General features: G+C 58.7%; 2 protein-coding genes across 4 annotated transcripts; one reads left to right on the top strand and one right to left on the bottom strand.

The window, feature by feature from the left end:
• The first annotated feature begins 1,728 nt into the window (after nt 1-1,728).
• On the top strand, nt 1,729-9,526 carry NFKB2 (nuclear factor kappa B subunit 2). 2 transcript variants are annotated; one of them, XM_039244016.1, is made up of 23 exons: nt 1,729-1,835; nt 3,146-3,222; nt 3,494-3,575; nt 3,692-3,732; nt 3,989-4,087; nt 4,167-4,318; nt 4,536-4,642; nt 4,764-4,922; nt 5,213-5,317; nt 5,446-5,531; nt 5,612-5,750; nt 5,957-6,085; nt 6,222-6,431; nt 6,510-6,651; nt 7,076-7,190; nt 7,286-7,499; nt 7,656-7,825; nt 7,948-8,050; nt 8,181-8,332; nt 8,460-8,529; nt 8,730-8,902; nt 9,029-9,140; nt 9,243-9,526. In XM_039244016.1, exons 2-23 carry the CDS (start codon nt 3,202-3,204, stop codon nt 9,362-9,364), a joined length of 2,703 nt encoding a protein of 900 aa, XP_039099947.1. In that variant the 5' UTR covers nt 1,729-1,835; nt 3,146-3,201; the 3' UTR covers nt 9,365-9,526. The 2 variants fall into 2 exon arrangements, with proteins under 2 accessions (XP_039099947.1, XP_039099946.1); XM_039244015.1 differs by having other exon boundaries at nt 3,126-3,222.
• A 78-nt stretch (nt 9,527-9,604) lies between these two features.
• PSD (pleckstrin and Sec7 domain containing) lies at nt 9,605-26,102 on the bottom strand. 2 transcript variants are annotated; one of them, XM_039244013.1, is made up of 17 exons: nt 25,843-26,102; nt 22,457-23,193; nt 22,073-22,175; nt 21,235-21,589; nt 20,075-20,515; nt 18,706-18,900; nt 18,466-18,546; nt 18,147-18,259; nt 17,515-17,573; nt 17,319-17,408; nt 13,621-13,664; nt 12,074-12,264; nt 11,919-11,989; nt 11,652-11,809; nt 11,335-11,479; nt 10,904-11,047; nt 9,605-10,414 (listed from the first exon to the last, which is right to left on the bottom strand). In XM_039244013.1, exons 2-17 carry the CDS (start codon nt 23,108-23,110, stop codon nt 10,184-10,186), a joined length of 3,075 nt encoding a protein of 1,024 aa, XP_039099944.1. In that variant the 5' UTR covers nt 23,111-23,193; nt 25,843-26,102; the 3' UTR covers nt 9,605-10,183. The 2 variants fall into 2 exon arrangements, with proteins under 2 accessions (XP_039099944.1, XP_039099945.1); XM_039244014.1 differs by lacking the exon at nt 25,843-26,102 and adding an exon at nt 24,461-24,552.
• Nucleotides 26,103-26,363: the final 261 nt, after the last annotated feature.

The following is a 26,363-nucleotide window of genomic DNA, read 5'->3' as shown; positions in this document are numbered from 1 at the left end:
ATATTGACTTGAGAGGCCCACAATGGAAAGGCCTACTTTTTTTTGTATCAGTTTAAGGAAGAGCTTTATCCCAGAATTAACAGACTGGGTATTTTCATTTCTAGCTTTTGTTTGGTTGTTACTTCGCCTCTCTGAGCCTTAATTTCTTCATCACTAAAGATAATATTTCCCTCCAAGGCAGTTGGGAGGAAGAATAAGAACTTATATTAATAGTACCTTAACACTGTACCTGGCACATTCCCTTTGCAGGGAAGATGAAGAGGAGGGGGAAATAACAGCAAATAGCCCACATCAAGGGCCATAACAGTCTGCCTTTTATGCAGACCCATGCAGGCCTGTAATTTCATTACTAAGGTCAGAGACAAGTTGCAGGGTAACTCTGAAACAAAAGCCTGTGTTCAGAGTGGCTCGGTCGGTTGAGCATCCAACTTTGGCTCAGGTCATGATCTCAGGTTGGTGAGTTGTAGCAGAGCATCAGCTTGCTGCTGTCAGCGCAGAGCCAGTTTGGAATCCTCCGTCCTCCTCTCTCTCTGTTCCTCCTCTACTCGCACTCTCTCAAAAAGAAACATTAAAAAAAATCATTGTTATACCTTGAGCCTAAGGCCATAAGCATAAGGGAGGACTACTCCAGGAATGGAGATTGTTCATGGACCCTCTAAAGGGAAACTCTGCCAATCACAGATCTTCAACCTCAGAGTACATACTGTACGTAATCCTGTACTGATCTTGCTGCCACTGAACGTGTTCAAGCGCAACTGGGAGGTATATAAAAGGCAATTTCCTACACTGGAGAAGTTTGAACTATTAAGACTTTGGATGCCTTTTCAAAAAAAGCTTTTTTCTTTTTGGGGGGCGGAGGGGCAGAGGGAGAGAATCTTAGGCAGCCTCCGGGCCCAGCGCGGAGCTCAACGGTGGGGCTGGATCTCACGACCATGAGATCACGACTTGAGGCGAAATCAAGAGTCCCTTCGCTTAACCGACTGAAGCCACCCAGGCGCCCCTGGATGCCTTTTCAATTCTAATATTCCAGATCTCCCTGATGGATGAGCAAGACCTGAGTCTCCCATATAAACACCTCTTTTCCCTTATTCAGCCCAGAGCTCTGGAGCTCAGGTCTGAAAATCTGGCCCTCTGTGACCCTGCTATTTATAGAATAAGATTTAGGTTCAGATGGTCTCTTCAGGGGTCAGACTAAGAGACTGAGCAAGAGAGGATTATGGAGTCTCCTTGAGGCTCCACAAAGGCCGCCAGATGGCGCCCCGGGACCGACTGCAAGATCAACTTCCTTTTCCCCTCTTCCCGGCAGTGGGGCCCCGCTCCGGGCGGGGAACCGGAGGGCTGGGGCCCGCCAGCATCCCTCTGGGGTTCCCCGGCTTCAGAGGTGGCCAAGCAGTAGGTGCAGCATAAGCGGCGTAGCAGCGGGAACTGCCAGCCGTCTGGGGCAGGCAGGGTGGGTGAAGAGACCGGAGCCGGGGCCCTTAGCCAGGGGACGATTCTTGGTCAACGAATCCAGCCTCGGGCAGGTCCCCCCAGCCAGAGCTCTTGCTTTGGCTGGCGGTAAACCTCGCTGCAGGCTCCTGGGCCGAAGCTAACAGCTCCCCTCTAAGGGGCGCGCCTGAGTCGCTCACGATTGGCTGCACGAGTCCGGAGTTAAACTTTCAGCCAATGAAAAAGGGCACGGGGCGTGACGCACGGAAACGTCACGGGAATTCCCCCCTCCCAGGGGTGGAAACGGGGCTTTCCCGGCTGGAGCCTCGGGGGCTGTGGAGAGGTGACGCGACCCGTCCGAGGTGGGTCGGGCCGGGAGAGAAGCCGGAATCGGAGCCGCTGGCGCGGTGAGTGGCCGGGTTCAGACCCCTGAGTGGCTAGGACACGGGGAAGGGCGGAAGGAGGGCCCTTAACTGACCGAGTCCCAGGGGTGGAGAGCGGCTTATGCACGCGCGCACACACACACACACACAGAGCACGTACACGAACAAGACACACGGATTCCCATCGACATTCTTGTATAAAAAAACACGCGGAGCCATATGTGCACCTACGTGTACGCCGGCGAGTGTCCAGCACTGTCCATGCACTCAGACTGGCACATATGTACATGCTCACCCGTGCGCAGGTGCCTTGACCCATACTCTTCACGCACAAACTCAAGTTCACCTATGCTTTTATATTAAGACAAACTCGGACGCCTCCACACTGAGAAGTTTAAGGACGCTCACCTGTACACAGCCATGCTCACTTGCACATGCATATTGACGCTACGCACACACAACATTCACGCCAAGCACATGGGACAACACACATTAGTATCACACACGGCTATGGGTCGGGGGCAGGGGGCGTGGGCAGCCAGAGCAGGTGTGGTGTGTGAATCCAATGGCTGTTGAGACGTTTCGGGGAGAACAGAAGACCCCCCCCCCCAAGAGGGAGACAGCTTTCGTTCCCCCGCCCCGAGGTCCCAGAGTCCGTTCTTGGGGTAGAACCCTGGGGCCCCCCACCGGGAAGAGCCCCCGCCTACAGGCTTCAGAAAGGAGGCCTTCCTACAGCAGGAATGTCCCCCCAAAAGCCCCCGGGTGAATCAGCCGTGGCCTCTCTCGGGGTAGAAAATCCCAAGGTTGCTCCAGGACGGAGGGGGCGAAGGGGGTGGGAGGCGGGCCTGGCCCCTGCCTAACAGCGTCCTCCAGACTTGAAAGACCCTCCAGTCCCAGGCCCCCGCCCTGACGAGAGGAGGGGGGACCAACCCCCGAGAACACTTCCCTTGGTCAGGTTGCCCCTCTGCCCGAAGAGAGGCTACCGGAGCTCTGCGGGCCAGCAACAACCTTGTGCCCCTCCCGCCTCGGGGGCGTGACCAGTGGCGTCATTTCCAGGCCCGCCCCCTCCGGCCCCGCCTCCCTCTGGTATTTTCGGGACTTTCCTAAAGCTGTTCTAACTTTCCTGCTGCTTCCCCGGCCTAACCCAGCCCAGCTCCGGATCTCGCTCTCCACCGGATCTCGCCCGCCACACCCGGACGGGTGGCTGGAAGAGATCAGACCCTCCCCCAAATCTGGGCTCCCCTTGCCCCCCCATCTCCTGCCCTGATCTGTCTCTCCCCCTCCCCCGCCACTCCCCTCCCCCCTACACCTAAGGCGGGCGCCTGAAACTCTAGGAAACAGAACCCGGCGGGCCGGAGCCACCAGACAGAGCCGGGCCTAGCCCAGAGACATGGAAAGTTGCTACGACCCAGTGAGTCACGCCTCCTGGCCCCGAAGCCAGCCGGCTACCCCCCATGTCTGTCTGCTTGTCTGCCTATGTGTCGGAGTCCCCTCTGCTTCTCTACACCTGTAATGCCCTCTGTTATCTCTGCCTGCCTGTCAGTCAGTCTATCTGCAAACGGCTTCCACTAGGAGCTTTTTTACGGGCCTCGGGAGGAAAGGGAGTGGTTACTCAGGGCTGGGAAGTGGGGGGCTCTGGGGTGGCGCAGAATCAGTTGCCACCCAGCTGGTCTCCAAACCAGGGTCTGGATGGCATGATTGAATATGATGATTTCAAATTCGACCCGTCTATTGTGGAGCCCAAGGAGCCCGCCCCAGAGACAGGTTAGTAAGTTCCTAATTTCTCCATGTCCCAGAGAGAGGGGGAGGGAGGACCATGTGCCCTCTGCCTTGGGAATGGGCTCAGAAATCCTGGCTCAGCAAGGCGTCTCTGTCCCCAGCTGATGGCCCCTACCTGGTGATAGTGGAACAGCCTAAGCAGGTGAGTGAATGGAAGGGATGGTGTGGGATGCCTTCAGCCTTGGGGACAAACGGGGTAATTGTAGTTGGGTGGCCATGGAGAGGGGCACTGACCAGAGGCTGCTTCAGGCTGGGCTGCTGCTGCTAATCACGATGGTTGTGTTGTGGTTCGAGAGAGACACTGCCAATTATTATGGTCACTGCTGGCTGGGAGTGTGGCTGGCTAGGGGGTGGGGGTCTCTCCTGGTCACAATGTCAATCTGCCCTGGGACCTTCAGCGTGGCTTCCGATTTCGCTATGGCTGTGAAGGCCCCTCCCATGGAGGATTGCCAGGTGCCTCCAGTGAGAAGGGCCGGAAGACTTATCCCACAGTCAAGGTGAGTCACGATGGTGCTGGAGGGTGGGCTAGTGGATAGTGTGTTCGGGGACATTACTGACAGCCCTCACCTCTCCCAGATCTGTAACTACGAGGGACCAGCCAAGATCGAGGTGGACCTGGTAACGCACAGTGACCCACCTCGTGCTCATGCCCACAGCCTGGTGGGCAAGCAATGCTCGGAGCTGGGGGTCTGCGCCGTGTCTGTGGGGCCCAAGGACATGACTGCCCAGTAGGTGTCCCTCCGTCCTAGGCCCCAGCCCACTTCTACGAGTTTAGCATCTAACCAAGGGGAGAGGCTTAGGTTGGCCCCAGAACCCAAGGCCCCAAGTAAAAACCGGGAAAGCTTCCTGGAGGAAGTAGGGCTGAGCTGAGCCCTGTCAGTGGGGAGGGTGCTTCAAGAGGAAAGAACTGCCTGCGAAGCCTCTCACTCCCCCTCCCCCACTCAGATTTAACAACCTGGGCGTCCTGCATGTGACCAAGAAGAACATGATGGAGATTATGATACAAAAACTTCAGAGGCAGCGACTCCGCTCCAGGCCCCAGGGCCTTACGGGTATGGGGGGGGGGAGGTTGGGGGAGGCGCTTGTAGGGAGAGAGGGAGTCATGGGAGGTGGTCATGGAAGGAATGGAGAAAGAGGAGGAGTGCCGGGGTCACATGTACATCCATCGCACAGAGGCTGAGCGGCGGGAGCTGGAGCAAGAGGCCAAGGAGCTGAAGAAGGTGATGGACCTGAGCATTGTGAGGCTGCGCTTTTCTGCCTTCCTTCGAGCCAGTGATGGCTCCTTCTCCCTGCCCCTGAAGCCGGTCATTTCCCAGCCCATCCACGACAGCAGTGAGTATCCTGACCATCTGGGGTGCTAGGGCTAGGTGCCAGAGGAAGCATGGGGGGCAACTTCAGGCTGTGGAGTCAGGCCTGAGTTTGAACGTGACCCACCACATATGAGCTGAATGATCTTGAGCAAGTCATTTCCCCTGAGTATGGCTTCCGTCTTGGGTAAATGAAGATACTAATAGTTTCTGTACCTCTTGGGGTTGTTCAAATAATAATACAAAACACTTGGCTCCATAAATGGGGCCATGGCTATCGTATCAGCTCAAGTAATTGATATCCCACCCCCACAGAGTCTCCTGGGGCCTCAAACCTGAAGATTTCTCGAATGGACAAGACAGCAGGCTCTGTGCGGGGTGGAGATGAGGTTTATCTGCTTTGTGACAAGGTGCAGAAAGGTGAGTCTGGACCTCAGGCTGGAACCTAGGGATGCTGGGCATCAAGACGGGGAGCCAGGGCAGCTCTAGGACAAAAGGCCCTAGAGATTGTACTAGGAGGTGTGGCCAAGCTTCAATTCCCCCTATAGATGACATTGAAGTGCGGTTCTACGAGGATGATGAGAATGGATGGCAGGCCTTTGGGGATTTCTCTCCCACAGATGTTCATAAACAGGTACCCTAGGGCCAGGGCTGGGGGGCTGAACTAGGCCAAGGCCTCAATGACACCTTATGTCCTCCTCCCCACCCTGCCAGTATGCCATTGTGTTCCGGACCCCACCCTATCACAAGATGAAGATTGAGCGGCCTGTAACCGTGTTCCTGCAACTGAAACGCAAGCGTGGGGGGGATGTCTCGGACTCCAAACAGTTCACCTATTACCCTCTGGTGGAAGGTGGAGCTGGGCTGAAGATGGGGGCTGGGCTGGAGTGTCCCCAGACTAGATCAGGGGACCCATGAGTCAAGTCAGGAGTGGGGAAGGGCCTGGAAAGAGGTGGTCCTCGGGGCTTCTGGAGGGAGGGCCGTGCCCATACTGGGGACAGTTCTTGAGGCAAGGTGCAGGAGTTGGGGTTTTAACATCTCATTTCCCTCTGGCCCCAGACAAGGAAGAAGTGCAGCGGAAGCGGAGGAAAGCCTTGCCCACCTTCTCCCAGCATTTCGGGGGTGGCTCCCACATGGGTGGAGGCTCTGGGGGCTCAGCCGGAGGTTATGGAGGAGCTGGAGGAGGAGGTGAGGGGGGGGGCGGTGCTGGTGGCAGGAAGGGAGATGGAAGAGGGAGGGGTAAGGGGGAGAGAAGTCGTGGGGTAAGAAATCGGGGAGAGTCCTAGATGGTGCCTTGTACCCTCAGCCCGGCCTATATCCGCAGGTGGCGGCCTGGGCTTCTTCCCCTCCTCCTTGGCCTACAGCCCCTACCCGTCCGGCTCGGCCCCTATGGGCTGCTACCCAGGAGGCGGGGGCGGGGCGCAGATGGCCGCCGGGGCGCCTGGCGTGGATGCCAGCGAGGAAGCAGCAGAGCCGAGCGCGTCCCCTCAGACCCCCCAGCGCGAACCGCAGACCCCGGAGCTGCTGCAGCGAGGTACGGCCTCTGGAATCCGGGCGGTCGGGACGCTTCGGGTGGGAACCAAGCCCGCGCCCACGTCCCTGTCGCCCCTAGCCCGGGAGTACAATGCGCGCCTCTTCGGCCTGGCGCAGCGCAGCGCCCGAGCCCTGCTCGACTACGGCGTCACGGCGGACGCGCGCGCGCTGCTGGCGGGACAGCGCCACCTGCTGACAGCTCAGGACGAGAACGGAGACACGTAGGTGGGAGGGCTGGCGGGCTGGCGGGCTGGCGGGCGAAGCGTGCTCCCTTGGCCTGGGCTCCGGACTTAGAGCACCGTGGAAGGTTGGGTTGCGGGGCGGGGAAGGACCTTGCAAAGAGCCGGACCCGTGGAGTTGGACAGACTTGGTTCCAAGTCCGGCTTCCTTATGTACTAGTTCTGCTCAAGGTACTTGATCTCTCCACCCTTCAGTTTTGTTGACTGTTAAAAGAGTAAGGTGATAGTACTTATATACTGCACAAGGTCCTCCGAAGGATTAAGTTCAGGTGCAGCGATGTCCTTGGAGACATCTGGGCTCCAGACGCCCTAGCGACGGAGATTATGGAGGTGGTGGGGTTTTGATGTAGAGGATGTTCTGCGTGGCTGGGCTTGCTAGGCCAGAGTCTCACTCCCCAACCCTCAGGCCACTGCACCTAGCCATCATCCATGGGCAGACCAGTGTCATCGAGCAGATAGCCCATGTCATCTACCATGCCCGGCACCTTGGTGTTGTCAACCTCACCAATCACCTGCACCAGGTGAGGGGCACGGGTTGATGAGGGGGCAGGAGTTGGAAGGGGGTGGGCAGAGGCCAGGGGTGGATGGACCTGGCTTACTCTGTCTGCGTTTCCAGACGCCGCTGCACCTGGCAGTGATCACCGGGCAGACAAGCGTGGTGAGCTTCCTGCTGCAGGTGGGCGCAGACCCGGCCCTACTGGATCGGCACGGAGACTCCGCAGTGCACCTAGCGCTCCGGGCCGGTGCCAGTGCCCCTGAACTGCTGCGCGCCCTTCTGCTCAGTGGGGTTCCCGCCGTTCCCCAACTGTTGCACATGCCAGACTTTGAGGGTGAGTTCATCACCTTATCTGGACCAGGGGGCAAAGGTGTGAAGGCCAAGGGAGGGTACCTGGTGAGTGCCTATGGTGAACGTGAGTTGTCAAGGTCAGCGGCTTGGGGGCCACATTGGAGTCACACAGCTGTAGGTTAAGTATCCATGTCCCTAGGCCTGTACCCGGTACACCTGGCGGTCCGTGCCCGAAGCCCCGAGTGCCTGGACCTGCTGGTGGACAGTGGGGCTGAAGTGGAGGCTGCAGAGCGGCAGGGGGGCCGAACAGCCCTGCATCTAGCCACAGAGATGGAGGAGCTGGGGTTGGTCACACATCTGGTCACCAAGGTGGGACTGAGGATTGCTGAACGGGTGGGGCCAAGGGTTGTGGAGGGACCGAGGACAATGAAGATGCAGGGGGAGGGGCGGCCAGTGAGTGGTGTCATCAACCACTCCCTTGCACCCTGCAGCTCCGTGCCAATGTGAATGCCCGTACCTTTGCGGGAAACACACCCCTACACCTGGCAGCTGGACTGGGATCTCCCACTCTCACCCGCCTCCTCCTAAAGGCTGGTAAGCCTCATCCTTGGGACATATGAACAGGGCAGGGGGAGAAAAAGCGGTGCCTACTTGGCACTCCCCCACTTGGCAGTTCTTAATGTGGGCTCTCACTGCATCCCCCCACGACCACCTCCCTCCTCAGGCGCTGATATCCATGCAGAGAATGAGGAGCCCCTGTGCCCACTGCCTTCGCCCCCCACCTCTGGTAGTGACTCAGATTCTGAGGGACCTGAGAGGGACTCCCGAGGCAGCTTCCGGGGCCACACACCTCTTGACCTCACTCGCAGCACCAAGGTGAGGCTAGCCTGGAACTAGAAGCCCAGGGAGTGGCACACCTGGGCTCAGGTCTGGGGCCCAGAGGATTGGCACCGGGGCTTGAGGACTGGGATGGGAGGTCATCAAACTGAGGCCGTCTCCCCAGGTGAAGACCTTGCTGCTAAATGCTGCTCAGGACACCATGGCACCCCCCCTGACCCCTCCCAGCCCTGCAGGTGAGATCTCTTCACCCACTGTCAGATTTCAGACCCCTGCTCACAAACGGCTCTTTCTTAGGACCTGGGGGGGGAGGGGGGGGCTTGCTCCATCCCTGTTGCCCCAGTATCCCGTCTGCTCTTTCAGATTACCTTGAGAGAAAAGTGTCTGCCTGAGCCCAACTCTGAGCCTAACAGACACGTCTGTATGTCCCCATCAGGGCCAGAGCTGCCACTTGAGGATACAGTCCTACAGAACCTGGAGCATCTGCTAGATGGGCCAGAAGCCCAGGGCAGCTGGGCAGAGCTGGCAGAACGGCTGGGGCTGCGCAGTCTGGTGGACACGTATCGGAAGACAGCCTCACCCAGCGGCAGCCTCCTGCGCAGTTACAAGGTCAGTTGGTCCCCATCCCCTGCTCCATGCCTCACTTCCTTCCCGCAGTCTCAGATCCCAGATGCTCCCTTGGCCCCAGGGCTCCTGCCCCCACACTCAGATCTCATGCCTCTTCCTTCTCCCCAGCTGGCTGGTGGGGATTTGGCGGGCCTGCTGGACGCCCTGTCTGAAATGGGCCTGGAGGAAGGAGTGAGGCTGCTGAGGGGCCCTGAGGCCCGAGATAAGCTGCCCAGCACAGGTAAACGGGTCCCACCTGATAGGCAGATCCGGGCCTGGAGGGTGGGAGGGCTAAGTCCTTGACTGTTTCCTATCCCCTTCCCCGTGCCCGCTCGCCTAGCAGAGGTGAAAGAGGACAGTGCATACGGGAGCCAGTCGGTGGAACAGGAGGCAGAGAAGCTGGGCTCACCCCCTGAGCCGCCAGGAGGGCTCTGCCATGGGCACCCCCAGCCTCAGGTGCACTGAACTGCTGCCCACCCACCAGCCTCCCTCCCAGGGCCCCTCTGTACAGCATCCCTGCCTATTCCAGTTCTTATTTAACACCCCATGCCCACCCCTCAGTTGGGGCAAATAAAGGATTCTCATGGGAGAGGGAGGGTGCTCGGCTCCCTCCCTAACTTATGGCAACCCCTGATGTGGCTCTTGTCCGGGAACCAGCCGCCTACCCAGGCCGGGGACTGGAGAGAGGAGAAGGAGGCCCAGCCAGCAAGTCCAGAGCAGTTTTAATGGGATTGGAGGCTGTACAAAGGGCAGGGCCCACTGAAGGAGGGAAAGCAAGGCCATGCTGCCCCCAGACTGCACGGGGGCCTCAGCATGGATACCCTTCCTCCACCTCTGGAAAGAGAGAGGGTGAGCCTCAGGGAGGAAGGAGGGAAAACCAGCTCAGCCCCGACTCCTGGCCTCTATCTGAGCCATGCCCCAGCATGGAGGAGGGATTGCTGGTGTTGGGGTGGGGGTGGTCTCAGCAGAAAGCAGAAACGTCAGGCCTCCCCCCGCCCCCCCAAAAAAGCATCAAAAGTCCAAGGGGCCCTGGCCCCTCCCACCCCAGCCCCCGTACGAAAAAGTGCAAAACATTATCACAAAATGGGGGTCTCCGAGGGGCCCCTAGCCTAGGCTCCCGAGGCCCGTGCCCTAGCCCTGCGCTGCCCCGGACACCGCGTCCGGCGCGGTCGGGCCCTGGGCCAAGGGGCCCTCATGGGCGGCCCGAGGCCGGCCCGGGCTCAGGCAGGGCCATGTCATGCAGGTGCCCAATGGGCGCCAACCCCCCACGCTCCTACCCTCAACTCAGAGCTTCCACCGCCCACTGACTGCCCCTCCACGAGGCTCTGAGCCGTGACACTGAGCCCGGGGCTGGCTGGCGGGGTTGGGCTGCAGGGAGGGACTGGAGTGAGGTGGAGGGAGTCCATCCTCCGTGCTCCCGGCCTGGGCCAGTGCTGCCTCTACTGCATCCAGCTCTTCACTGCCCGCCTTCAGCTTGACCCGAAGCAGCGCTGCGTATGTGCCATAGCGGGATTTCTGAGGCAGAAGGGCAGGGTCTGTGAGCCTGCTCTCCACCCTCTGCCCATCTCACCCCCATCTGGACCAAGGAGGGATGCCAAAAAAGGCCAGGAGAAAACAGGTTCTTGCCCAACTCTGAGGCCCCCAAAGCCCCTAGGGGCTGTGACACGATCCCCTGGTAAGCGAGTTACCCTCTCTGGGCTCTCCTGAGACTGCATATTATAACATCTAATAATTCTTGAGCCTGAACCAGAGTTGGGAAAACTGAGACCTCATCTCCCTTCACTACCCTGGTGGGTACAGAATGTCATCCCTGGCCCACAGAAGAGAAAAAAAAAAAAAAAAAGACTCAGAAGGGTTAAGCAACCTACCGAAGGTCACCCAGGTGGTCCCACTGTCCTACTAGAGTCCGTGCCCTTAACCACTAGCCTGAGCCTGTATGTGGCAGCAATGAGACCCCACAGATGAAGAAACGAGCCAAAGAGATGCCAGGGCAGGGAGGTTCACCTCAAACTCCAGGTAGGCCTCCTTCTGCCGCTGCTCCTCAGCCTCCTTGCCCCGGGCCTTCCTGCCCAGGTGTGCAGCCCGGTGCTCCCGCAACTCACTTGCCATGGCCTTTAGCTTGGCCTCGTGGGTCCGCACCTGCTCCTCCTAAAGGCCAGGGGGAGCGTGGTCATGGTCACTCTAGCACATACAGTGCCTTCATGCAAGTTTTTTTAAAAAGGTGCCCCTGCCTTTGGATGAGCTAAGCGCCATGTCCATGTTAACACCTTGACAACTGGAGTGGAGACTGGATTTCAGCCTTCCCCCACCCGCCATGGCCAGTGTCCTGGTGCAGCGGACATCTACATGATCACACAGGGCAGCACCTGAGTGCAGTCGGCCTGGGCCTGCCACACTCCATCCCAGTGGCACCAGGTGGACAGAGCTGGGGGTACCTGGGAGAGGCGGGTGGCAGCACTGGGCAGCAGGGGGCGGCTGAACTTCCTCTGGGAGCTAACAGCAGCTGGGAAGGGGGGTGCGGAGAACATGGCAGCCACCACATTGATGCGAGTGATCCAGGACTGCATCTGCTCCAGGCTCCTGAGGAGATACCACCATCACTTAGGACCTGGGTCTAGGCTTCCTGTCCGGGGATGCCTGTCCTGGCTCCGGGTGTGGCCTGGGAAGGAATGAGGTAATCCAGGGACAAGGGAGGGGAGCAAAGTGTGAGTGGGGCAAAGGGGTCCAAGATGGGCAGGAAAAGGGCACTCACGGGGCCTGAAAGAGGAAGACCCGCCAATCAGCTGTGCGCAGGTAGAAGACATGCGGCCTCTTGCTGTAGTCGCTGGCGCGGGTAGCCAGGGCGTGATGGATGCTGATGGCGTTCTTTAGCTCTGCCTCTGAGAGGGCCTTCCCAGGCTGGTACTCCTCCTGCAGGGGTACACATCTTGTCCTGGCCATGGTCCCAGCCCAGCCTGGCCCAGCCCACCCACACTCCCCTGAGCCAGCTCAGCCCCAACCCCTTGGGCTGGCCCCGCACCTTCTGCAGGTAGAGGATCATGCCCTTGAGGATCCCGTGGAAGCTCTTCCAGCCCCGCTTGCCCCGAGGTGCTGGGGGGAAGGAAGACAGGTCAGGGGGCCTGAGACAGGCCCCCTCCCCTCCATCCCCCAGACCCTCCCCACCCAGCCACGTACTCTTCCTGCAGTCCGGGTCTGCGTGCACCTTTCGCACCAGGGCCCCGTGCTTGTAGACTGCAGCCCCAGGTTCAGGAGTCAGGTCCAGGAAAGGGCTGGAGCCGCTGCCACTGCCCCCGCTGACCCGCTTGATGACCTTGGGGTTGGGGTCGGCCAACTCAGACAGAGAGCGTCTCAGCTCCTCCTCGTCTCTGCAGGTGTGATCACCTCAGAGGGGGCTGGCCTTGCAGCCACAACCCCCGCTTCCGCCCTGGCCTCTGCCCACCCAGGAAAGTACCCTCTTGCCTGTGGAGGGAGTGGGAGAACTGCCCCTCTCACAGGGTGTGGCTCCCCTCCACCTGAGGCTCCTGGAGCCTTGTTTCCTGCCACAGACCAGACCTCCCCGGGCGTAGCTGTGTTCCCCTGCTCAGAGGAGGGCTCCTCCAGTCAGCATATCTCCTTGCTCAGGTTAGAGCTCCCAAGGGTAGGGCCGTGGCTGTCCCGTCCTCCCCATCGTCTGTTTCTGCGCATACATGCACCAGCCCTCACACCCTTCTCCGCTAGGGCAGGCACGTCCAACTGACACGTCTCAACCACACCCAACAACATGCTTTGCTCATAGTTTGTTGGCTAAATGGTGGCTGAAGTGGATTGCTAGTGGTCACCTGGTACCTCCTGGTTCCCAGGCTCTGTTAGAAATCATCTGAAGAATCGGTTTCTGTCCTGTCACTCCATCGAACAAAGGGCTACAGTGGTTCCCTGTTCCTCCTGCATAGAGCCTCTGCTAGATCCCTGCCAGCCTCCTCTGGTCTCCCCACAGCACGCTCATTTCAGCCACCACATATTTGCCTCCCGAATTTTAACTTCCCTCTTCCCAGATGCTTCCCTTCCTTCAAGGCTTGCCCCACGTTCCGATCTGCATCCCAGTCCTGAGCTCTGCCTCCTCTGAGGTCTTCTCCTGCAGACTGGGAGCTCCCGACCGAACTGATCTGTGACTGAACTCTCAGCAGACACCAGCAAGCATGAGTGACCTACTGACTGTTTAGATGAGGCTCTACCCTCAGACTGGGGGACCGAAGGCTAAAACTGAACCTCCTCCTTTAGACTGGACTCCTTTAAGACTGACTCTGAGTCTGTTTCCACTGCCAAAAGTAGGCAATACGGTCCCTTGTTCTGTGATGCTCTGGACTCCCTAGGACCTGAGAGGGGGTCTCAGGCTATTGGTCAGGGCTCTACCTCCAGAGACTTCTGCCTTCCCACTTGGGTCGCCAAGGGACCTCCCCTTTTTGTTTCAGCATCCTCCCCTCCCAGGCCAGCTGACAGTGGCCATCCATCCCAACCTAGCTTGTCATAACAACCCAGCTAGAGAAAAGACACAGAACTCCAAGCCCAGGCAGCCATCTCCAAAGAAGGACATGAAGCAGCCTCAGTGCCTCTCATGGCCTCACCAGCCTTCCCTGCCCCACAACCCAACCCGGACTCACAGGGCCCATCTCAGCGCTCTCAGCCTCTCCAGGCAGCCCCTTCCCCGCACCCCATCTCCCTCGCCACACAGCTCCAGGACTCACATGGCCCACTGCAGCTTTTCATTCTTGATGGAGCTGTACAAGGCCTGAGAAGGGAGGAACAAATCAGGCAGGTATGGGTCACTCCTGAGGGAGGCAAACAAAGTACCCCAATGCCAGAACTCAGAGCCCTCCCTCCAAACTCGGGGGAGGAGACAATGGGGTGGGAGGGGGGAGCAGGGTGTAAGGACCAAGAACACAGGCTCTGGAACAGAATATTAGGACACAATACCGTGTCACTTTTGCTGCACGAATTTGGGCAAGTATCCATGGGGAGAACAAACGTACTAACAGGTGTGTAACATAGGGCAGGCAATTAGCACAGGGCATTCAGGCATGTGGCTGATGCATAATAAATGGCAGCTGCTATTATTATCTTTGCTGTTGTTATTGTTAGAGGTCATCCTGCCCAGATCCTAGGTGGGAGAAGCACAGCCCTGGAAGGAATAGAAAAGAGCACTCCCAAGAATCTCTCCTTTCCTGGACCATGGGCTTTGGCCTATTTCCATAGGATAAACCCACACAGAACATATAGGGAAACTGAGGCCCAGCAACAAGGGTTCACCCTGTCACCTCCCTCCCTGTCTAGTAGAGAACACACTTTCATGGCTCCTAACCCCAGGGAAAGCTGAGTGCCTCCCCCAACCCAGACAGCCCCACCAAGCTGAATGCCAAGGCCGGCCAGGCTCCCACCCACTCCCATCGTTGGTGTTACTGGGGAGCGAACACTAGTCTAAAAAGCAGAAGTTTCAGCTTCCAAACCCTGCACACCCTAAACTGCTTGTGAGTTCCTGAACCAGTCACTTTCCCTCTGTACATTTGGCATGGGGAATCTGTGGGGGCTTTGGGATGATCTGAGTAGAGAATAGGCTCCAGGAGTCGTATAGGGAACCCCTCTTCTTGGGAGTGGCATACAGCATGGGTCCACAGCAGCACCTCCCACTGTGGGGGCGATTTCACCAGCCTGTCTGTGAGTGGGTGTGTCCCCAACATGTGCGTGTTGGGCTAAGCGTGTGGCGTGTGATGCTGCTTGCGTGAGCTGGGTGCAGTGGTGACGTCGGTGCCTTCACCGTGATGGGACACAGCCCTCCACCCCACCACCAACATACCACAGTTTCTGGTTATCTTACTGCCCACTGTCACACTCAACCACACAGCTAGCCAAGCATCCCACATGTGCACACCCTGTCCAGGGACGGGTACATCCCACAACCTCCACCCCCCTACACAGCACAACCCAGCCTTATGCACACACAGCCCTCCCTCCCCGCACATCCCCAGCCCAAGCCCTGCATAACCCCTACCCTAAATCCTCTCTCCAATTCGGACCAGGAGGTTGACGCGTCCACCCAGATTCAACCTGTCTCCAGCCTTCCAGTTCATCCCCTGGCCTCTCAAAGGACCACCTCTGGCCCACAACCACGTCTTCCTTCCAAAGTCCTAAACCCCATCGGTGAGCCCCATGGCATGCTCCCAGGTAGAAGACCCAAAGACCCTTTGGTTTGAGATGCCCAACTGATCCGACGGTGTGTGCCCTTCCCCCTCCAGTCCATGCCCACTCCTGGCTACCCATAGACTCTGTCCCTGCTGGGCTCCCGCCTTGCTCCGACCGATGCCCCCCCTCAGCTCGTGCCACCTTCCGTGCCTCCCTCAAGCCGCCCCCTCCGCCACGCCGCCCTCCGCAACCCTCTCGGTCGCCCCCCAGCCTGGCGTGGGCCGAGGCCCCAACGCCCTCACCGCCTTCTTCTTCTTGCGGCTCTGCAGACGGCTAACCACCAGGTCGGTGTAGAGCACGGGCTTGAGACTGCGAGAGCGCTGCGGCCAGCCGTAGCACAGGGTCTCCGCGCCGCGGTGGGTGCGCCCGTAGCGCACGGAGCACAGCGAGCGCGAGCGCAGCCGCCCGGCGCTGCTGTGGATGCTGTTGACACCGATCATGCTGGCCCGGCCGGCGCGCTGCGGCCCCCGGCCATGCCCCCGTCCGCCCTCGGCCTGGACGGCCCGGACGGCCCGCGGACGGCTCCCCCGACAGCCGGCGCGAGCGGCCCGGCCCGGCCCGGCCCGGCCCGAGCCCGGCCCGGCTACCACCGACGCACGGAGCGCGCGGCGGCGGCGGCGGCGGCGCTGTCGGCTCTGCGGCTCGGCGCGAGCGGGAGGGGGCCGCCGACGGGGAAGGAGGGCGAGGGCTGGGGGCGGGGACGGCGCAAAATGGAGGCGTCCCACCGCGCAGGGGCCCCGCGGCGCAGCGCGCAGCCACGGGGGCGGGGCCTCGAGGGCCAGCCCGCGAAAGTGCCAGAGGGTGGGCGGCTCCCAGGGAGGCTGCGGATGGCGCCGGGAGTCCCTAGGCCTGCCGTTGCAAAGGCGGGCTGACACTGTAGGGTCTGCAGCTCCCTCCTGGCCGGTCAGGGTTGGGGGGCCGGGGGCGGGAGTGGTAGGAACGCGTCCTCTTGCGGCCCCCACCCCTCCCCCACCCCCGCCTCGCCGGGAGAGGACACGCAGTAGGGGCGGCGCAGGATGGAGGCAGGCATGGAATCGCACCAGCCTCATCCAACTCGTCCAACCGAGGACAGCTCAGATGCTCGAGGCTATACCCCCGCTCACGTACACACACCCCAGTTTACAGATGTACACCCCAGCTAACCAGATGCATCAATTCACACTCACCCCAACTCACAAACACTACAAATTCAGGTGCACACCGCAAAATTTCGTCTTTAACTCATAAACAACCCCTGGTCATGGATACATGTTATAAATCAGACAGCCAATTCTTAGATGTACACCCGAATACACGGAAACACCCAATCTACCCCTCAACTCAGACACACTCTCTAAATTGTAAGCACAAACATACCTGGATTTACCAACACCCTAAAGCATATATACGCATACATATATATACATATATATATAAACAACTCAACTCATATACCGCAACTCTTTGACACCCCAAATTCACAATGGACACCCCCAAAATACATTCCCAAACTCAGAAGCCCAGCACCAAGGACACTCCTGTGCAGTCATATGTATGTGATGGCCCAGAGCCCCTTTGCCAACCATAGGGGTTTCAAATAGGTCCAGGCATCTCTGGATAAAACCACTGGACCTGGACAACCTCTTCTCCTCCCATGCGTACTAGCCCCTGTGTAGTTAACCCCTCAGGTGCTGGCGCCTGGGCGCAGGGCCTGGCAACAAGGGAGTCAGAAGAGCAGTATCTACTCCCAGCTTGGAGGTAACTGGATTCGAGACCTTGGAAAAGCCTTTGTCCCTCGGGCCCCTCTACCCTCAGGTCCCTCCAGTGCAAAGGTATGAGAAGTGCCTTGTGGTCATACACCCTGGGGCCGGGGGTGGAGTAGGAGGAGGGAAGCAGTGCGCCTGCCCCGCGCTGGGACCCCTCCTATCCTCAGTGAACACTGGAGGAGGGGCACCGAAGTAGGCAAATGCAAGGTCCAAGGCCCCGGGATCACAGGATTTCTAGAACTGTCTCCCTTCCTCCTCTGAGCAGCCAAGACTGCACGCGAGTGCGCATGTTCCGGGGTAGCCTGTGTGTTAGGGTTGGGGGAGGGGGCGGTCCCCAAGCTGAGTCACGGGAGTCCAGGCTTCAGCAGCAGGAGCCTCCAACCTCCGTGCTGCCTGACTGGTCCCCAATCCCTCCCCTCCAGCAACCTCTACCCTGCTTTGCCCCCCCACCCCGCCCCCACCTTGAGCAGCTCCCTGGGGAAGTCTCCGCCTTCATTGAGGCCCTCCAGGTTCCCGATGAAGTCTCCGCAGGTCATGCGCTTCCCAATGTTCTAAGGGAGGGCACAGAGGCCTGTGAGGGGGGCCTTGGGCTCCCAGGCCTTTAAGTCTCGAGGCAGTCTGTTTTTGTGGGCTCCCTCCCACCAGCCTGTCACTCACATGGCCGTGGAGATCAGTGTTGAGTAGCATGAGAGCGCAGGTCAGCGTGTGCGCACCGTCTACGGGAAAGTTGACATTCGGCCTCAGCCCACCTCCCAGGGACTCTTCCCACAGCTGTCTTCCCCAGCTTTCCAGTTCGCCCCCAGCCCCCTCTGGCCCACAATTACACTTTTGTAAGTCCTGAACCCCACAGCGAATCCCACCTCCTCCAGCCAAAGACCTCTCTCTTCCAGCAGATCCCTAAAAGGGACATCTTCGCCAACATCTACATGCTTCTGTGAGTATGCACTACACGAAAGTCAGGGGGCCCCTCACAGTTTTGCAGACCATTGCAGCCAAACAGAATCCACACTCAAGCCCAGCACTGTCTTGCACAGGTATGTGAACAATGGCATGCAAACACACCTGCCACCTGGCTCTTCACAATACACACTAGACCCTAGCAATGCTTGCCCACATGCTCAGTTCCACATCCTCATAGCCATGTCAGCACTGCACACGTGCATGCTCACATGCCTGCAAGCCCATGCATGCATTCACTCTTACATACACACTCATGCTCCTATGCGCATACACTGCGCCCATCTGCCTCAGTGACCAGCTGGGAAAGCCCTGCCCCCTGGCTTCCTCACCCTCTGAGGACAGGGCTCCTGGATTGCACTGGAAGTATCTCTGGGAGAAGTGGGCCAGCACGCGCTCCCGTTCCTGGGTCTCACCCATTAAGGCCAGCTCCTTCAGAAACACCCTGGGGAGGGGGGAAGAGGGAGCATGTCACCTCTACCCAAGGTCCCCTAACCAGACAGCCCCAGCTTTTAGCCATGCCCTGCCAGCCTGCAAAGGATGACATCAGAGCAGCCTAGGGAAGGCACAGGTGCTCAGAGAAGGCACAACTGAGGCGCTGCAAAGCAGGCCTGGAGAGTGGGGCCTGCCTTCAAAGGGCTTAACACCCACCTGAGAGCTTGGTCCAGAGTCATGCCCGTGAAGACAAAGAACTTGAGGTACTCGCCAGCCACAAGTTTGCTGAAGTCATTGCTGTGGGCAGGGCAGATAGACAGGTAGTCTCAAGGGAAAGGGTCAAGGGGCCAGACGGGGTTACCTAGAGACCTGGGGGCATTAGAGGAGGGGATGGAAGTGCTGCCCACCGGATGCATCCCCTCTCCCCCCATTATCAGTCCCAGCCAATGGCTTTACTTCTTGCCCAGGTGCCGGGCCACATCAGCCTTCCTGAAGCCATCGAGTCGGTATAGCCTCTTAGCTAGGCGCTGCGCAGCCTCCAGGTCTGCTTTCTGCCCGTTGGACAAGGTGTCTGTGCTTCCCAGGGCCAGCCGCTCTGTGCTGTCCAACTCCGAGTCCGAGTCAGACACCAGCTGGCTCAGCGGTGGTTCACTGCCAGGGTAGAACACCAGCTCAGAGGTGGGACAGTCCCTCTGGGGCCATCCAGATCCTTCCTCTGCCTCCAAACCCGGAAGACAGAGCAGGGGAGATTGGGACACAGGGAAGGCGTTTTTCCTTTCTCCAGAGAAGGATCAGCTAATTCCATCCTTACCATCTCTCTGTAGAAGTCCTGCATCAAATTTAATCCGCATCCATCTTTCTACGGTGGGAATTTTTACTGCTTCCCCAAAGCCCTTAGGTCTTAGATTTGCTATTAAGCAGTTTCCCCATCATCACACTGGCCCTAGTCAGAACACAGTCCTCTGTCTCGGAGAATATGGGCAAGAGTGGGACAGATAGGCTGGCAGAGAGGGACAGTGGAGGGTCACACAATGATTTGAGGGCAGCAGGGACACCCTCCCACTCCTATGTCTTTCCCCTTCTGGCCTTTTAGGGAGAGGAGCCTCCTCCTTGGTCCTTTTCTTCCACTCACAAAGAAGCAGGCTCTGGGGTAGAGGGGATTGGGGGTCAGAGAGCACTCCATTCATCCCCTGTCTCCTCCTCCCCTTCCATTCCCGCCATCCCAGCTGCTCTACTCGCAAAGCCACCTGTCACCCCAGAGACAGAGGCCGGAAACTCCTGGTTGCTAGGCAACCCTGTATCCCTGGCCACCCCCTCCTGTTGCCATGGCTTCCATAACTGAGAGGGTAGCTGGCAGAGGGAGAGCAGAAAGGTTAGACTGGTGACAGGACTTCCTGGCGAAGGGTGAGAAGCTCCTTACTGAAGATGGGAGGCAATATGAGACGGAGGCATTGAAAGAGGATGGTGGCTGCATCTTTGGGAGGAGAAGCCATCAGGCTGGGTAGGGATAAAGTCACAAGAATGCTAAGCAGGTTAAAGGCTCTGCTTGTGGAAGGAAGGGCTTTCTGGAAAGAAAGGAGGGTATTCTCTGGGGACCCTTCCATCCTGGATCATCGTTTGTCAAGTCACTGGATCTAGAACCAAGGGAATCCTAGGGGTAGGCTGTTAGGGGCTCCCCCTCATAGCCAAAATAAGTAGTCCTCCAAATGGAAAAACAAACATTGGCATCCCCTAACCATTCTATCAGGTGTCAGGAACATAAACTGTATCTTTGCACTCAGGCTCTTTCCCTTGAAACAGCTGAGGAACCAAAGGAATTACTCACCTGCCCAGAGGTGCTGCTCCCAGCCCAAAGCTGTCCTCTGAGCGGCAGGGACTAGGGGGCTCCTTTCCTGGGGCCTGCTTGGCTCCAGCCTCTGCCTCCTCTTCCTCCCCTCTCTGTGTCCAAGGCCCATCAGCAGCAGAGCTGGTACCAGAATCTGGCTCAAGAGGTGCAAGTGGGGCAGGAGCAGGTGGGTCAGGCCGGGGCGCAGGGGGCTGGGGAGGCAGCTCAAAGGTGAAGAAGGGGCTCTGGGTTGGGCCAGGTGAGGCCAGGGCCTCCAGGGAGGCGAGGCTGGTGTAGGAGGTGCCCTTGGCCCGGTGTGACTCCAGGATGGCTTCAAACACACAACTGAACGAGTCAGGCCCATCTGCCGAGGGGCTCGTCCCAGGTAAAAAGGGCACAGGCGACTTGAGAGGCCCAGGGTGAGGCATCCGGGTGTCTGGCCTGCAGGGAAAGGGAGAGTCTCTGATCAGGGGCCCAGAGGACAGTTCTAAGGTAGCTGAATTTGCATATGACTCTGTGGAGGGGATTATCATCTCCTTCTCACAGGTCCCCAGCCCTCTAAGGAGCCTGGGTAGGGAGTCCCCACTACAGATTCACCAAGTTATTCAGTACCCCTGAGGCATCCCAGGCTCAACCATACCCAACGCCCAATCCCTCTCCTCTCTTCCTGCTAATCTCCCTCTCTCCTCCTTCTCCTTGATCCTCTCCCCTCCTGCCATCCTGTTTCTATTTCTGGCAACATCTTAGGAGAAGATGAGGTTCCAAGGCTGCAGTGGGGTGTGAGACAGAGAGGAAAGCCCCCACACTCCCCACTCTCCTGTCAGGAGCCAGGATCTGGATTGATGCTCTCGTGCCCTGGGCTTGGTTCTGGAACCTGGCCTCTCACTCTACCTCCTGTTCTTCACTAGAACCCCTTTCCTTCTCTGTCCTGGCTGCCCCCTACCCTATGGGCTCTTACCAACACCCTCCACATCCCCAGCATTCTGCCCCTCCTTGGGCCTCTGTCCAGTCTCCTGCTGCATCACCCTGTCAGCACTGCTAGCGTGGTCCTGACCCTCCCGGTCCAGCCCCCATCTCTATTCCAGCCCCTCTGACCCCAGCTCTGCCTCTTGGCCAGCCCAAAGGGGCAAGCCACTGTCCCTTCCCACTCCCACACTCACCGGGCTCCTTCTGAAGCCTCAAACACCTCGTCGTCCACATCCTCTTCCCCACCTGCCTCATCCTCATCGCCACTGCCCAGGCTGGGACAAGGGCCAAGGCATGGGCTGGGACGTGGAGCAGGTGGGCAGGCAGTGCCAGGTGGGCCCTCAGAGCTGGGCTGACTCTCAATGGCCGAGTCAGCCTCTTCCCGCTCGGCCAGCACCTCATCGATGTCGGTCTCGCGGTAGCACCTCAGGGGCACCGTGTCCAGGTCCGTCTCGGAGTACTTGGCTGCTCGCCCCACAGCCACCCCAGAGCCCTGCTCTGAGCCCACCCCGCATGGAGATGGGGGGGCTTGCTCTGGGGGCTTAGCACCTGCAGTATGCATAGGCATCCCGGTCAGGAAATTGTCCTGGACAGCTCCCTGTCCTGATTCTGTTCTAAGAAGGAGCTCTTCCCTGCTGCCTCATATTGGCAGGAAGTTCCTTCACTGTCTAGCCACCATTCCTCCAGCCACAAACTCAGCTTGTTCCTCATGCCAGTAGAGCTCATTTCAAATCAAGTTCTTGTCAAATAGCTTTGAGGAGCCTGCAGGAGACCAGCTTCTTATCTGCTCCACAGAATGACCCTTGATATCCTGTCATCTCCTCTACCTAGCTTCCTCTAGGTGTCCAACCCAGCTGTGATCCCCAACCCTCCATCATAACACAGATGGAAAGTTTGAGGCCTGGAAAGGCATTAGTCAACTCATGAGCCCAGAAAGCATTAGGGGAGGTTTAAAGGAATGCTCCCTACCATGCCTCAGATGCTGGGGAGAACTCCCTGCCCTTCTCCCCTTGCCTTAGTCCAGGACCTTACCTGAGCTTGGGGGGTCCAGGGAGCCATAGAAGAATTCCCATTTGGCTCGAGCAATTCTCTGGGCATGAGAGGAGACTTCCCGGGGGGAGGACCAGGTGTCCCCCTAAGCCAAGAAGGGAAAGATAGACACAGGCATCCAGAGATAAAGCCACACATACAAAGACACAAGAACATGGGACAGAAACACAGAAAGAAAAATGTACAGGGACAGATATAGAGGTGCCGAGACACAGGGACAAACACAGAGGGCAAGAAAGAGACAGATTTAGGACAGATCGAAGAATTCAGAGTGCAGAGCTGACAGACTCAGGACTGCCAAGGGGCCACACCCTGCCCCTTTGCTGGGGCTCTGGGGTTCCAGGGAGCCCAAAGGAGGTCGCATACCTGGTTCAGGAGTCCCGTGTCAGCAGGTCCTGGGAAGAGCTTGGCCAGGTGCTCAGAGGGTCCCCCCAGCCCATTGGGGAGAGAGGAGTAAAGGCCATCTGCCCCAACCTGAGGTTGGGCTGGTGGCCCATGTATAAGGCCCTGGCTACCAGGCAGAGCTGAACCTCCTCTGGCTGGGAGTGGGTCTGATGTGGATGCCTCTAGCCGCAACTTCCGGTTGGAGCCAGGCCCAAGGGCTGGGGTGGGCCTGGGAGGAGAGACCCCACCCAGGTCCCAGCTCCGACTTAAGCCTCCGGGAGCAGGTAGCCCATTTACTGGCCTCACGCTGGCCTTCTCCACAAAGCGGAATATGACCACAGAGCTCCGGGCCCCTGGTGGGGGCTGTCCAGTGGGTGAAGAGGGTGACCAGGGTGAAGGAGCAACACGGGGTGAAGGGGGACCACGCAGGGGTGTACAGGGTGCTGTCACACGTCCCAGGTCCCGGCCTCGGGGACCTGGCCCTGCCACCCGCCGTAGTAGGGAGCCTGTGCTGCCATACATGCTGGCCGGGGGGCTTTGTGGCACTGGGCCTTCGGGGAGCCAGCGGCGTGGGCATCGTGGTGGGGAGATGGCACAGTCGCCCTCAGAGCAGAAGCGCATGGCACCTTGGGCCATGCTGGGGCCGGGGGTCAGGCTGGGGGGGCAGGGATGGCAAGGCCAGGCGGGGAGTGAGGGGGCAGCATGCTCTTCAGACAGGCCTGCAAGAGAGAAAGGGAAGCCGGGGGTGAGCTGCAGGGGAGGAAGATGGGCAGGAGAGCAGAGATAGGGAGGGGAAAGCTGGATAGGCCATCTGAGTGCCAGAGGCCTAGCCCACCCTGGGAATATAGCATCACTGATCTCTCCCCTGGAGGTGATCAGGCCTCCTATTTGGGCTACTTCCATGGAGGCCTCAGAAGAAAAGAATTATACCCCTAATAGGCCCCTGGCTCCTTTCCTTCTGTCTGGGGGCTCTGAGCATCACCCTGGGAGGAGAAAGGAAGCTATTTCAGAAGTTGAGTTAGTTCAGAATCCCTGGGGCATTTTGGAACTACTTCTGATGGGGGGGTGGGGAAGGCTGGTACCCCACACTGTGGACCAGGAATATCAGCCAATCATAACCATCATACAGCCATGGGTCCCCCAGAGTCTCTCTTATGGAGTCCCCTTACTCAGTGAAAGACAACCCAGGCCTCCTAGAAGGAAAGGCAGGAAGATGGGGGTGGGGGAGTATTATATAGGGACCACAAGGGGTTGAAAGGCATAGGGTGAAGGGGAGGAGAAAGGACTGAACCGAAGCCCCTACTCCTGATATATATATGCCGAATGGGAAAGGGACATTCTTTTTCTCCATACAGGTATACATACTCACACACACACACACACACACACACACACACACACACCCCAGGAGACAAATAATCCCAGCACACAGTTAAACACATTCACAGGCAACACTCTCCAGCGAACACAGACCAAGGCACACACATTGCTCAAAGACACACCCTCATACACTCTCACAGTCATAACAAATATGCGTGTAATGTAAAGGCACATGCTTATTTTACACATACAGTCATCAAACAAGAACACACAAAGAGATACCCAAATATACACACAGGCCCTCATTCTCCAATGCACACAGATATAGGCGTATCAGACACTCACAGAAACCTACTGGTCACAGTTACACACAAATACAGATGCATGCTCACACACATACTTAAGCAGGTACAGACACCCTCTCCCCCAACCCCCACCAGTCACCTGTCTCTGAGTGGGAAGGCTGCACCAGACCCCTCTCCCTCCTCCCTCTCAAGGGAATGACAGATCTTGTCCAGCCCTTAAAGGGGTAAAGGGGCCTCTGGTGGCAATGCAGGGTAGGGGCAGAGGTCAGGAGCAGCAACCCTGCCAGGCAGGTTTCTGAAGCTCGGTGGGGGCCCAGGGCATTCCCAGGGCAGCTCCACCTGGAGCTGCCTCAGTACTCACCGCTGCTCGCCTGGAGCTGGGGCCGAGGAAAGGCAGGGAAGAGGCTGGGCCCAGCTCAGCTGTGAAGGTAGCGCGGCTCCCGCTTGCTCCCGCTTGCTCCAGGCCCGCCTGCCTCTCAGTCCCTCCCCCTCCCCCCTACGCGCGGCTCAGGCAGAGCTAATCCCCCCACCCACCCTCCCGCCCTCTCCCGGGGCCCTGAGCCCCGGAGGCTGGCCCCCCTTCTCGACGTTAGGTCCCCACTGGGCTCTCCCGCCAACCTGAGACCCGCCCCTGACGAGGGGGAGGATATATAGAACGCCCGGTTCAGTTCGCAAGACCTTCACGTGCCCCACCCCGATCTTGTCCCCGTCCCTTTCCTCCACCGCCCCCTGAGCCACACACCGGACCCAGCTGCACACGCGTGTCCCGCTCCAGACCCCACGCGTGTCCCTAGGAGGTTGCCACATGACCTGTTACATGCCACACGCGCTCCCGCCCCCACGAGCACGCGGCCGCGCCAAGCACACCGTATGGGTGTAGACCGGACCCGCCCCCTTAATCCAGGAGACCATCAATTTATGGAAAAGGGATCTAGGAAACACTGCCTCAAACCCTAAGGGGTTCGGCGTCTCGGACCCAGGAGACCCAACCCTTGACCGCTCGTTTAGGAATCAGCCGGAGGGATATTAGTCAGACTTTAGAAAGAACTTCCTTGCTGCCTGAGTTAGGTATCATGCCCATATAGGGGTAAAAGGTTAGATGGGAGGACGCCTGGAGCGGAGGAAGTGGGGAACAGGCAACCCTTGTGCCCTTGGCCAAGGTAGAAAGGGCCCAGCTATTTTAAGAAAGCTCCACCAGAGTTCCTATGGCAACTGCTCTCCTTGGGAACGCCAGGGCAGGCAGGTGGTGACCTCGAAAGGAAGAAGGGGTCTGTTCGGGCGGTCAGGGGACGCGAGGACGTGAGAGGCGGGGGCGCGCGGGGCTCACCGCGGGGAGGGGCGGCGCGGGCTCCGCGTGGTGCTGAAGGGGACAGCGCCAGATTTGTCGCACTGCGCAGGCGCAGAGGCGCGAACAAAGCTGGGAGGAGGCGCGCCGCGCGAGGTGGTGCGCGCCTACAAGGCTCTATCTTAGCACAGGTCTGTCCTCCCATCTACCCCCTCCCCAAGCAGGCTGAGGAAAAGGAAACAAGTCCCTCACCCAAGCTAACTCTTTGGTCCTTCCCCGCTGCTGGCTTCTCCCTTCTTGCAGCGTTTGGGGGGTGGAGTGGGGGAGTGTGTAAGGGATTCTGGGAAAACTAGGATGCCTGAATTCTCTATCGCGACTCGCTTGACCCTGGACAAGGCGCGTCCTTTCTAGGCCTCGGTTCCATCTTTAAAATGGAGTAATAGCACAGACCTGCTCACCTTGCAGAAGTGCCCGACCCTGATGAAATAATGGATGGGAAGCAGTTTTCGTTATGCAGAGGCAGGTGAAGCGGTTGCACGAAGGGAGAGCGCAGCCCTGCTGGGGGGCAGCTCTCGGCGACAGCAGTAGCTCTCAACGTCCTTCATACCCTCCCCACCAATAGATGATGGGGAAAGCACTACTCCGGAGGTTTCCCGGAGCGGACCCTGGAACCAGGAACTGTGGACGCGGTGAGAGGGCGGCCCAGAGTCTGAGCCTAGAGTTTTGGGGCATCACTGCCCCAGGGCGGGCCCAGCCCCAAACCCCACAACTTAATCCCCAGGTCAGCCCCGAAGCGGTACTCCTGGTGAGCCGAGCTGTGCACTCATTGTTCTCAGGACTCTAGACCTCCGGGGGAAAAGAAAGGGACCCAGCTGGGAAGATAGTCCTTTTTAGCGCCCCCTACGTCTCTCCCCTCAAGACGCAAACCTTTTCCAAATCGTCTGGGAGTTGAAGGGGCTGGACAGCTCTGTACTTCACA

Source organism: Hyaena hyaena, unplaced genomic scaffold, assembly GCF_003009895.1.
Source record: "Hyaena hyaena isolate Hyena2069 unplaced genomic scaffold, ASM300989v1 scaffold_233, whole genome shotgun sequence".
NCBI lineage: Eukaryota > Metazoa > Chordata > Mammalia > Carnivora > Hyaenidae > Hyaena > Hyaena hyaena.
Note: the sequence above shows the minus strand (reverse complement) of the source record. Positions and strands in the feature narration are given on the sequence as shown.